We start from the raw sequence: 13099 nt of genomic DNA on the forward strand, positions 1-13099 counted from the left end.
AGCAAGAAGGGCCATAGCTTTAAATTGAGGGGAAGATAGATATAGGACAGATGTCAGAGGTAGTTTCTTTACTCAGTAGTAGGGGTGTGGAATGCCCAGCTTGCAACAGTAGTAAACTCGCCAACTTTAAGGGCATTTAAATGGTCGTTGGATAAGCATATGGATGAAAATGAAATAGTGTAGGTTAGATGGGCTTCAGGTTGGTTCCACAGGTCAATGCAACATTGAGAGCTGAAGGGTCTGTACTCCCCACTGTAAAGTTCTATGTTCTAAGTAATGTGATATAAGTAGAATGAGCTTTGGCCAGTCAATAGCATCCTGAGATTGTGGAATATGACTTGTTTTCTGTAAAGTAGCAGCATGAGGTGTGGCTCAATCTTTAAGGCACCTTCCACTTCCACAGTAATCTGAGAAAGACTGGGCACCTTTCAGGTCCAAATGACAGCCCTTTCAAGAGTTTTCACAAAGTACAGCAAGTGACCGTTTGATCAAGGTAGTCATTATTATACAGGATTGTTTTGATATGCCCTACCTCCACATCAAGCTGACAGACCCAGGTCCGGGTCAGCACCATCAGCTATGGTGACTTCCCCAACTTCATAAATTCACAAGATATCGGAGCAGAATTAGGCCATTCAGCCCATCGGGTCTGCTCTGCTATTCGATCATGGCTGATATGTTCCTCACTCCCATTTTCCTGCCTTCTCCCCATATCCCTTCAACCCACTACCAATTAAAAGTCTGTAACTCCTTAAATTTACTCACTGTCCAAGGATTCTCTGCACTTTGGGGTAGCGAATTCCACAGATCCACAACTCTTTGCGGGAAGTAGTTTCTCCTCAACTCTGTTTTAAATTTGCTGCCCCTTACCATAAGGCTACGACCTCTCGTCCTAGAATGGTCCATGAGGAAGTATCTGCTGTACATCTATTTTATCCACACCTTTTATCATTTTGAATACTTCAATGTTATCTCCCCTCATTCTTCTCAATTCCAGAGAGTGTCTGCTTAATCTGTTCGATTTCTCTTCATACGACAACTCCCTCATCTCTGGGATCAATCTAGTGAACCTCCTCTGAACTGCTTCCAATGCCACGACATCTTTCCTCAAATAAAGGGACTAAAACTATGTACAATACTCCAGGTGCGGTCTCACCTGTACCTTGTATAGTTGCAACAATACTTCCTTACCTTTATATTCTATTCCTTTAGCTATAAAATCCAACATTCCCATTTGCAATCTTGATTATCTGCTGTAGCTGCATGCTAGTTTTCTGTGACTCATGAACAAGGGCAGCCAGATCCCTCTGCACTGAAGCATCCTGTGATCTCGCCTCATTAAGATAATAGGTCACTTTCCCATTTTATTTCAGCCAAAATGCATGACCTCGCACTTATCCGCGTTAAACTCCAGCTGCCACGTTTTGGCTCACCACCCTAATCTGTATATATCCATTTGTAAAGTTCTTATTTCCTTATTGCAATTTACCGTCCCGCCTATCCAAGTCGTTAAAGTAGATTGTGAAAAGCTGGGGTCCAAGGGCTGAACACTTTGGCACCCTACTGGTTCCATCTCGCCATCCAGAAAAATAAAAAGCTATTTAACATGACCCTGTCTTCTGTTCATCAGCGAGTCACTTATCCAAGCTACAAGCTAATGAACTATCCCTAATCCCATATGATCCAACCTTTCCTTTTCCCTTCCAGAAGGAGGTGATTTCCCTTGGCTTAACAGCTCTCCCTGAATAACATGGATGAGAGAGGGTATTGATGAAAAAGCCAGCCTACGTTAATCCATTCTATAGCCATGCCTCTGTCGGTCATAATATTGCTCTGTTTATTTTGAATCTTTGTGGAGTTCACTGTCTGTCTGTGGTATTCTTCTGTCTTACATATCTGTTCAATCTTATTTCAGGAGCGAACATTTTGCGCGACTCTGCAGGGAATGTGAAGCTGGGTGACTTTGGAGCAAGCAAACGTCTGCAGACAATCTGCATGTCAGGGACCGGGATCCGCTCAGTCACTGGGACGCCATATTGGATGAGCCCAGAGGTGATCAGTGGTGAAGGTTATGGAAGGAAAGCAGATGTTTGGTAAGGATACATGTCCTAACCGTCTGCCCATTTCAGAAATCAGATACTGTTCTAGGTGGGTCAAAATGGCCTGTTTCCACCCTGTAGGGATTCTATTCTAGTACAAATCTAGAGATCGTTACTTTTTGGACAATAAATATTTGAATCCTATCATTCCACGACCAACAGTCTGGGAATCCAAGTCATAGGCTCCAAGAATCATTCGGGACTGCAAGACGCTATGCTGACTTTATGCTGACTTTAGACCAACCCAATCAGCCCCATTTCCCTGCTCTCTCTTTACAAGTTTATTTCCCTTAAGAACCTATCTAATTTCCTTTTGAAATCGTTATTTAAATCCACATCCACCACCCACTTAGGCACCAAGTTCTAGTTCATGATCACTTCCAACACACAGTTCTTCCTTACACCTCTGTCCTTCAGCCCGAAGCATCAAATCTGTTCCTTGAATTAAGTAATGGGATTTTTTTTGTCTGTCGTATCTAAACCTGTTGAACATTGATTATAGCTAGAAAGCCTTCCTCAATCTCCTTTGCTCCGTGCTCCGTTTTTCTGATGTAAATTAAAGCTAATATCCCTCTGGTCCAGAACATTTTGATAAATTTGTAGAAGTCTGAATTGAATTGTTGAAAATCAAAGAGCAAAAGAGAGGAAGGAAATTAAAGCAATCACTATCACTACGGAAAATGTAATAGAAAAACGAATGCGTCTGAAGAGTAACAAGTTCCCTTGGATCTGAAGTCCTCTAATCTAGCTATTTAAAAGCTGTTGCATAGATCATGCATTGATTGTGATTTCTCACTACTTTGAATCTCTCATGAGCATTACTTCATGCTGCGGGCTTGAGTCCTTCACTGTTGTGTGAGTGTTTTATGAGACCAGAGATAAAGAAGCAGGCAGTTCATATGAAAAATATGTTTTGAAGTTTTTCTGACCTTTGGTTAATAGTATTTACCTTTCATGATGGAAAGGCTGTTTATTTAAGTCAGTGATTTGTAACACATATTCTACCTTTTTTGATCTGTCTTACATTATGTAGACTTAAAGTTAGTTCAGTCAGATTTAAAAGACTAAGAATAGTGAATAAACCATCTTCTGGCATATCTGAATCATGTAAATCATCAGTAGTGTTACTGGGTGAAAGTTGGTCGATCATTCATCCTCATTATCCAGAGATCCCTCCTCAAATGTGCAAAGCATGGATGTTCATCAAGGATAGATGTAGTTGCCATACCCTATACGATTAGAAAACATGTCAATATTTAATTTCTCAGCTCATACTTTAAGAGTTGCCACGTGAATAACCTGTCGAATGGTGTCAGGAGTTTGTGAGACACAATATTCGGTTGTATTATTAATCTGTCCTGGTTAATGTCTGTTTCCTAGGGTTAAAGCGCCACCTATAGGATAGTCTGCTCCCGCTGTAATCTGGGTTCATAACAAAACTTTTCCTTGTATTTGGTGCTTGCAATATAAACACACAGGATAGTATTGACAATTGTCCACCTAAATGGCTCCTGCACCCAGAATCTGCATGAACAGCATGTTGTTTAATCCTGTAGCTTGTTGGTGGCACTTATCCCTCTGAATCAGGGTTCCTGACCCACTCCAGAGTTGAGCACAGAAATAAAGTCTGACTCTTGCAGTGACACTGACATTGCAGTACTGAGGGAACGCTGCACTATTGGGCATCTTTTCAGGTGAGTCATTAAACAAAGGCCATCTCTAGCTTTTTAGGTGAATATAAAAAATCCTATGCCATTATTTTGAAGGGCTGCAGAGGCGCTATCCTTGGAATTATGGCAATACTTACTCAGTCAACACCAATAAAAAATACTAGGTCACATTGCTGCTTTTTGGAGCTTGCTGTATATAACTTGGTTGTTGCCTTTCTTACATTACAATAATGACTTTAAAACATAGAACAGTACAGTACAACACAGGCCCTTCGGCCCTCGATGTTGTGCCAATCTTTTATCCTACTTGCAAATCAGCTAACCTATATCCCCTGCATTGTACTATCTTCCATGTACCTATCCAAGAGTTACTTAAATGTCCCTAATGTCTCTGTCTCCACTATCTCTGCTGGCAGTGCATTGCATGCACCCACCACACTCTGTGTAGTGCTTTAAAGTACTTAATTGGCTGTAAAGTATTTTGAGGTCTCATGAATGCATGGTTGGTGCTTTGTAAATGCAAGTTGATTTTCCCATCAGTTAAAAAAGGATTTGTGTTTAAGCAAATTGGACTGAACATGATTTCTAATGCAGAGGAGTGTGTGATTCACTGAGGACTGTTAGCATATGCTGAATTACAAACCTGTATACTGCATTCAACTTATCGCAGTGCAGTCATGTGCATGGAAGCTTATTTCATTAGCAAGCTGCTACCAGTTTTATTTAAATCAGAAATTAACAGTAGTTTGTACTTATGGTGCATGCACAGGTTTTTATTATTTATTCTTGAGATATGAATATAACTTGCGTGGCCTGCCTTTACTGCCCATCCTTATTTGCCTTTAAGAAGGTGTTGGTGAGCTATCTCCTTGAACTGCTGCAATCTATTTGTTCGTGTCAGTGCTATGGTTAAGTGTTAAGTTTAATTTTGTCCAAACTTTCTGTTTGGCTTTTGACTTGCACCCCACTGCACTATGTATTGGATGCAATCAACAAAGCACCCAGAGTCTACGTATCCAACCTAGCGACAAGGCACTGCATTGATTCGGGGCGTAGTGGAAGTACCTGATGCTAAATTCAATCCAGTCCCAATGTTTTGCTATCTCATTGGTTACTGGCTGCATAATTTGAATTTGCTCAACGCATGCCATGAAACACACACCTTTTTACTTTTCCTTGGGTTAATTGTGTAAGTGAATATCATAATATATTTCCTTGCCTCATAAGGCAGGTGAGTGTGTGGCTTTACTGAACTGACTTCGAGAAATATTGATTGTAGGAGAAGAATTGCTCACCTCTTGAATCTTGAGTGGTAGAATAATTTCACAGAAAATGTTTGGTTGGCACATTTGCTTAATTTCCATCGATATTCTTAACTTGTGCAATGCCTTGGTGGATTGGTGGATTCTGATCAGGAGATTCAAACTCTGGCAACCAGTGACGAGAGGTATGCTGGCTATTTATAAGGTGGAATTTTCCGATTTCACATGTTCCAGTCCTGGGAGTATAGTAATGATAAAGACAAACCTAAAGGCAGGGAAGTAGACACAGTGCCAAATGATTTTGTTGTTCCAAATGACATTTAATATGTTTGGTGATTTTGCTGCATTATTAAGAGGAGCTTTCCATTTGGTGAAGAATGTTGATCTAGTGTTGCAGCACCTCAGGCAGGTTCCTCGTCTGTCTCCCACAGCTGCTAGCTACATTTTCACATGTGAACTGGTAGAATACAGCTCTAGATTTTTTTTAAATGGTCAATAAATTGAACTCAGTCTGGTGTGTGAACTTCTAGTTAGCATTAGATTATTGCAATAATGAATGGTCATTCTTGTCAAATTTATCTCTCTACTGATTTAGATTTCATTTGAGTTTAAGTGCTGCTGAAATTCCCTGCGACAGAAGGTGTCCGATTGGAATCTCAATCATTGTCCTATACTTTAAACGTTTTCTCAGGTTATGAAGTATGGTTTGCATACTGTTATTTTTCCACATGAAAATTATTTAGATTGAAACTTTCAGTGGTTTGAATGGTGGGACAGACAGTGCTGTTGGTTAATTGGGGACAAGGTGTAACTGGGTAGTTTGAATCTTCAGAGGCAGGTAATTGGAGCTAACGAGGACTGCACACAGTTGGTTGGCTAGATTTCTTAGAGACTGGAACCATTTGGATGCTGGAGCATATCGAATATTCAGAGATTCAACTTATTTGATTAGTTGGAGTTGATTGAGGCTCTAACACTTTTTAAATTCTGATTAAAGGTCACCGACCTAAAACATAATTCAGTTTCTGTCTCCACAAACGCTGTTTGACCTGCTGAATATTTCCATTTTCTGATGTTTTGATTTCTTTGTTGATTCTGTGCTTTCCTTATTGACAGTGCTGTGACTCCAACCTAATTACAAATTGCCAATCTACTTGCCTTTGTTTAGGAGCCTGGGATGTACGGTGGTGGAGATGCTCACAGAGAAACCTCCCTGGGCTGAGTACGAAGCTATGGCTGCCATTTTCAAAATTGCCACTCAGCCAACAAACCCCCAGCTGCCATCTCACATTTCAGATCACTGCAGGGACTTCCTGAAGAAAATATTTGTGGATGCAAAGCAAAGACCATCAGCAGAGGAACTGTTCAGAAATCCATTTGTCCAGTTAATTCACTGATGGACGTAGCTTGCTTGGAAGCTGGAAATTTCTTAATAATAGTATTTTGTTTTAAAACCGTCTAAAAGGTTATTATACCTAGTGTTCCATTCAGTAAGTATACTCAGTAACACCAATTACATGAGTGTCTGTACCCAAGGCAACAGTTTAGTCCTGTGGTACAGGGAAATGCTGAAAATAGCTGGACAAATACACAATTCTCAATGCATTTACAGACAACACGAACGTCTTTTTCAGAAGGTCTCATCTCAACACATACGCCATCAACTGGACAGAGTGCAGTATTTCCACAGACCCTGGAACACTCCGTGAAAACAGCTTGTTACACAGAACAAGAGATTTCAAACATTATGCAAAACACGGTTTACTCTCATGCAAAGTGGAAGGAATGCAGCTTTTTGGGGAATGCATATATTGTATTTTTACTCCCGAATTTCAAAAGCGGCCTTGGCGACATTCTCTTCAGTTTTCTCCATCTGTCTATTTTCATACACATTGGAGGCAAGGTTTTGTACAAGAAGCTGTGCTTAAATAATTCTAGTGAGGTCAGAGATACAGGCCGCAAGCTTTCCACCTCACCTGTTTCTATCAAGCTGATGCTTCAACCCGGAATGGGGTGTGTGTGTGTGTGTGGGGGGGGGGGTGTGTGTGAGAGAGAGAGAGACAGGCAGACTGACTGCATGTGTAAGTACATATACATTTACAGTTTACCAAAGTCTAATCATTTGTTTTTTTGCAATCTTGAATTTCCTACTCAATAAGATAAGAACCATATCAAGGCAAATGGTAATGTGGCTACCTTATTTAATGCCTGGTAACTGGTTCTGGTGATGGAACGTGCAAGTTCCAATGTATTTTTAACAAGGCAGCCCATGACCATGTTATGGAGGGAAACAAGAGGGAAGACAAATGTCACTTTTCATTAGTTTTGTGTTTTAAAGGTGCTAGTTCTCACAACTGAAGCAAAGAGGTGCACTTTCCCAACTGCACCATATGCCTTTAGGTTTGTTATATAAAACAAATGCAAGTTTCCTATTTGCTAAATGTTAGTATTCTGCCAGTAAATCTTCAGTTCAACAAAGTAATGACACTGAAATTAACTCAAGATCTTATGTGAATAATTGCATATATCAGTAGAGAGCCATGTTCATTCAGAATTGCCTTTCCATGTGACTCAGCCACTTTGGAATTAGCAGGGTTTTGGCAACTCCTTGGTATCTGCAGCCAGTGATGGGCAACACCTCTTTGTACAATGAATTAGCATTACAGTTTTACAAGGAGACTTTCCACAACACAGCTGAACACACAGCCATCAAATCGCATAAACAGTGCTGTCCAGATTGTACCAGTGTTTTGAATGTTCCATGGAGGTTCTTGGTTATGGCCTCACTTACACTGTCAGTTGAAACTGATAAACCCTGATGTGTGCTGGAAAGAACTGTCCCAGCTGTACTTGTTCAGAGTATTGTTAACGGCACTGCCACTCTACACCTATCATGCTACAAATGGGTGCCTGATGTTTTTCTTTGTTGCTAGCCTGCTGCCTGTTTTTTGACAAAGTTAAAAATCACACAAACCAGATTATTGTCCAACGGATTTATTTGGAAGCACTAAGTTTATTTTGGAGTGCTGCTCCTTCATCATATCGTGCTTCCAAACACCGGCTCCTCCAATCATCTGCTTTTTGATACAGTTGATGACTTCTGGTCATGAATACCATACTTTGGCCATATAAAAGTAAAGTGGTATTGACAATTTAAGTCACACGTCACAATGGAGGACAGCAGGGGCTATGATGATCAATGTTGCTCATTGTGGTCTTACACTTTTTGTTTAGTGTGACAATACACCAGATCAAAACTCCGTCCCACCACACATCGGCTGCCATTTAGCAAACTTGTTAAAAATGTTTTTATTTCAGAAGTCTTCGTTTAAACTAATGCTGGCCACAGCTGTAGCTCCATTCCCCCACGTTATTGCGCAGACAATCCCAGACATCCTCAAAATGATGCAATGGAGGTATTGCCCATCGTTTGAATCCAGTACTATCACTAAGTTAAAGAACAAAGGGACAAAGATATATGTTCGGTAAAGGCGTAATGCCAACTGCTTTCAGCTCTGTGAAGATGCACTTTCTTGAATGTATTTTGTACTGAACTTATTTTTTAACTTCTTCTTTGCTGATGTAATTTATGCCTCTTTATACTTTTATTTTATTTTTAATTTATACCAGAAATGCTATTTGAAGGTTTTATATATATATTTATATATAAGACTTGAGACTGTTGCAGAAATCTAATGCAAATACCGTGCCTTTGAGGAACCGCAGCTGGTTTTGCAGTAGTTAGTGGGAGATTTTGAGTACCGTTCTGTGCTGCCCAGTGCATTGTGCAGAGATGCATGTATTCTACCATCCTTACGTGACTGGTCATAATGTAATTGCTGTTAACAGCATTGAAGTTGTTGCCTACAACCAGATGATCACTTTTATTTAATGTTTCTCATGAGATGATCCACCACATTGCTGAGAATTTGGAGTCAGATTTAAGCCACATCAAGTAGGGAGTGCAGATTTCCTTCTCAGAAGAACATTAGTGAACTCAGTGGGCTTTTGCAACAATAGTTTTAAATAATTGTTACTGGGACTAACTTTATACTCCAAATTTATTGATTAACATTCGACAAGATTCTATGGTGGGATTGGGACTTGTCTCTCCAGAGCATTAGCCTGAGCATCTGAATTGGGGAGGGAAGACCTAGTCGTATTACTACTGAGCTCTAAATCCTGAGACCCAGGTACTGTTCTAGGGACCTGGGTTCGAATCCTGCTGTGGCGAATGGTGGAATTTGGACTTAATAAGAGTCAGGAATTAAGAGTCTAATGATGACCATTGCTGATTATCGGAAAAATACGTCTCGTAGAAACATAGAGGTATACAACACAAAGAGATGCTCAGTCCAACTCATCCATGCCGACCAGATATGCTATATGAATCTAGTTCCATTTGCCAGCATTTAGTCTATATCCCTCTAAACCCGTCCAGGCTCCTTTTTCAGTGTTGTATTTGTACCAGTCACCCCTCAACCCCCGATGCTCAAGGGAAAACAGCCCCAGCCTATTCAGCCTCTCCCTATAGCTGAAGCCCTCCAACCCTGGCAACATCCTTGTAAATCTTTTTTGAACCCTTTCAAGTTTCACAACATCCTTCCAATAGGAAGGAGACCAGAATTGCACACAATATTCCAATAGGAGCCTAGTCAATGTCCTTACAACTACAACATGACCTCCCAACTCCAATACTCAATGCTCTGACCGATAAAGGCAAACATACCAAAATCCGCCTTCACTATTCTATCTACCTGCGACTCCACTTTCAAGGAGCTATGAACCTGCACTCCAAGGTCTCTTCATTCAGATACACTCCCCACTTGCCATTCAAAAAGATTCTGGGTTATCCAAGATGGAGGGCAGGAAAAAATATGGCTGTAAGAACTGTTGTTTTTTGAGGTATTTTCTGTGTGGCAGTTGATTTCCTCGAATTCTAGGTGCAGTAATTACTGTTTTATAAGCTGTTGCGTTGTTTTGGAACTTTGGAGTGGGGAGATCAAAGCAAATGGCACTTTGAAAAGGAGGAAGGGAGGCAGAGGGCAGTGATTCAAACTGAGAAAGAAACCAGCCTGAGACATCTGGTTCAGTAATGTCCTTTCAGGAAGGAGACTACCCTCCTTACCTGGTTACCGACATGTGACTCCAAATCCACAGCAATGTGGTTGACTCTTAATTGCCCTCTGGGCAATAAATGCTGGTCTAGCTAGTGACACTCACATCCCATATTGAACGTTTTAAAAATCTTGTCTGTTTATACAATGCGACTGTTTCCATATTGTTAATTGTCTACCTGCTTTGTCAGATGAGCTGTTCTCATGTTTTGTGAGGAACCAGTGATATCACTCCCACTCCATTCTCATTTCCCTTCAATGACTGTTCCTTCTAACATCTCACCCTCCTGCTCTGTAATCCTCTTCCTAAATTTCTCACCTTTAACACATCTCCGCCCACTTCTCCAAATCCCTCAAAAACTTCATTGTAGTTTTGAACTATTCTCTTGACAAATCCTTTCCTCTTCCTTCCAAACACACTCCCCCACTCATTTCAATTAAAACTCCATCTTGGTGTGGAGTTGTGACTATGATTAAATACTACATTAGTTTGCAGATGGAATGGTTGGGTGTATTGTATGAAAATGTGTACCATTAGCACCTCAAAGACTAGCAAAAGCTACTGTTTTCAGTTCTTCCATTTATTTTCCTGAGTTCAAAAAGAAATTGGAATTGGGAGTATGACTGATATATCCAGGTTTTCAGACAGTCTTGAAAATTGTGTTCCTGTAACAGTCAACAGCTGTTGGCAGGAAGGGGGAAGGGGAAGGTGATTCATCCTGGTACTGGGCTGCACAGAAATTCTCCACAAAGTCTTCAATCACAGACATGGCAGAGAGCCCTCTGTCAGTCCGAGAGAAGTGCTAAAGGCTTGCAGTGCAGAGCCACTCCAATAGGTTGTGTTTTTAAAGTAAAGCCGGATCATTTTTACATATTTTTAAAAGGGAAAATAGTTTTACACAAACCATTTTTTCAGATGACAATTTTTCAGAGTACTTGAATGTTTTGTTTGAAATGAAAGGAAGCCAAGATTGGTCTAGCTTCCTTTTGACCTGTTGGCTCCAATTCCTCTCCAACAATTGTTCCATACTGAGTTTCTGTCTGTATTCAATGAGACAAATGTTCACTGTCCAAGTACGACTAGAGTTGGATGGTAGAAGCTGCCTCTGACAGGGCGTAATGAACAGCAACCCTTCCCAGGACCAAACTTTCAACTACATCTTTGAACACTTGCATTGCCTTGGGTTCACCAGCAACTAGGAACGATCATTAATGTCTGTCAGGCATTGTGGACTTGACCTGATTTATTCTTGTTTTTGGTGACATCAAAAACTGCAGTTGGCAGCTTTAGGATAGGCTCAGATTGACAGGCTGAAATATTGGTCTGCTGACCAACTGAGAACAAACACGTTTGCCAATGTTCGGAGACTTAGGGATTCATTTACCACCACCCCCCTCCCCCTCCCAACCACCACCATCAACCCCTACCCCCTTCACCCAATCCTTTTATATTCTGTGCCTCAATTAGTGTTGGGCATTTGCTGAAGGCAGTGTTTGTTGATCATGCAGTGGTAAAGTCTGAGATTTAAACCTGCTAGACCACTTCTTTAAGCTATTTCCGTAGGTGGTGTGGTGCACTGCAGTGCTGGCTGGGGGAGACTCAGCATCCACAGTTTCCTATTAAGTGTGCACCTGTGGGAATGGGCTGAGCAGATAGCTGCTCCTTCGGGAGTTGGGCAGAGTCACTTCACAAATCTCTTGCGCACAGAGCTTAGCAAAGACTCTGCAGAGATGTGGATGAGGGACATCAAACCTGTCCTGGCAGCCAGGCACTGTGTCACCTGGCAAAACAGAAATAAAGTTTAACCTGTACAGCTGTTGAAATGGTCACTTCTCAATGTGAAATGATCAAAATCTGTCACGTCCCAGTGCAGGGTATCGTATAACTGCAAATGTAGGAAGGGACGATGTATCTTCATGACAGGCTAATTCCTTTCTAACAGTTATTTGAATTATCTGTTGAATGTTTTAAAACCAAAAGTGCCCTGGTCTCCATCAAGCCTTTAAGCTAATGCCCAAATATACAGTCACATAACCAAAGACATTACAATGTTGATGAGCCTAGAACATTTTGAATTACATGTCATGTATCTTTCGCTTCCTCCAGTTTCCCCAACCAATGCAGCAAGCAAAGAATGGGTGAGGGTCTCTGCTCACATGTACTCATCATCATTGAAAGTGCAGACTACTCACTGGAAAATGTTGATGGACTGGTTTTGTGAGCCACCAACCCCCTGCCTGCATTTCACAGTCTAGGCCAAGATCAGGAGCATGAAAATTGCTTCAGCCAAATGTGCATTCACACCTGAAATGGAAACAAATTTGGACAGACTTGCATCATCAGGTTGGCGCGTAGGAAATGAATGGGAGAGAGTTGACTCCAAAATGTGCCAGACTTCCGGTGCACGTCAGTATGTGTTGAAAGTACCAGCACACATTTAACAAACTTGTATACGCTTTTTACTGCTTTACAGAGGAGGGGGGGGTCCAAATTATATATCATACAAACCTCTCTTGGGTAAAACTGCTCCATGGTGTCCTCATTTTATACAGCTGGCACCTTGGTTGCAGAAACAAAAAATAAACACTGTCAAATTCTAGATCTATTTAATACTATTTGCAAATGTTACAAACTGAGTATTGTTTGTTGGAAAGAGACCTTTGCATATTGCAGACTCCCAGGCTGGAGAAAGATTGCCATAGTTTGACACTTTGGTGTATATAATTTTATATTTGTTTTGCAGAATATATGCTTGTACAGTTCTATATATTTGTACTATGAAGTGCCACAATGCAGTGATTTGCTGCAGCTTTTACGGTCTAGACTCTCAGCCTTTTACAGGCTGAAGGAACTCGTACAGTCATTCAAGCGACAGTCAAAATTGTGGGTCATCTGAAGTGTACTACCTTCCATTGGGATGGCTAGGTGTGTGCTCATATCCTCTCCTGTC

The 13099-nt window shown here is 41.0% G+C and overlaps 1 protein-coding gene across 1 annotated transcript in view; it reads left to right on the forward strand.

The window, feature by feature from the left end:
• The window catches only part of map3k3 (mitogen-activated protein kinase kinase kinase 3), a 154376-nt gene extending 141628 nt beyond the window's left edge, over positions 1–12748 (forward strand). The window contains exons 16-17 of the mRNA XM_060849071.1: positions 1916–2093; positions 6200–12748. Of these exons, the coding sequence (XP_060705054.1) occupies positions 1916–2093; positions 6200–6428 (407 nt within the window). The 3' untranslated portion in view covers positions 6429–12748. The remainder of the gene's footprint in view (positions 1–1915; positions 2094–6199) is intronic.
• Positions 12749–13099: the final 351 nt, after the last annotated feature.

Source organism: Hemiscyllium ocellatum, chromosome 32 (assembly GCF_020745735.1).
Source record: "Hemiscyllium ocellatum isolate sHemOce1 chromosome 32, sHemOce1.pat.X.cur, whole genome shotgun sequence".
Classification (NCBI taxonomy): domain Eukaryota; kingdom Metazoa; phylum Chordata; class Chondrichthyes; order Orectolobiformes; family Hemiscylliidae; genus Hemiscyllium; species Hemiscyllium ocellatum.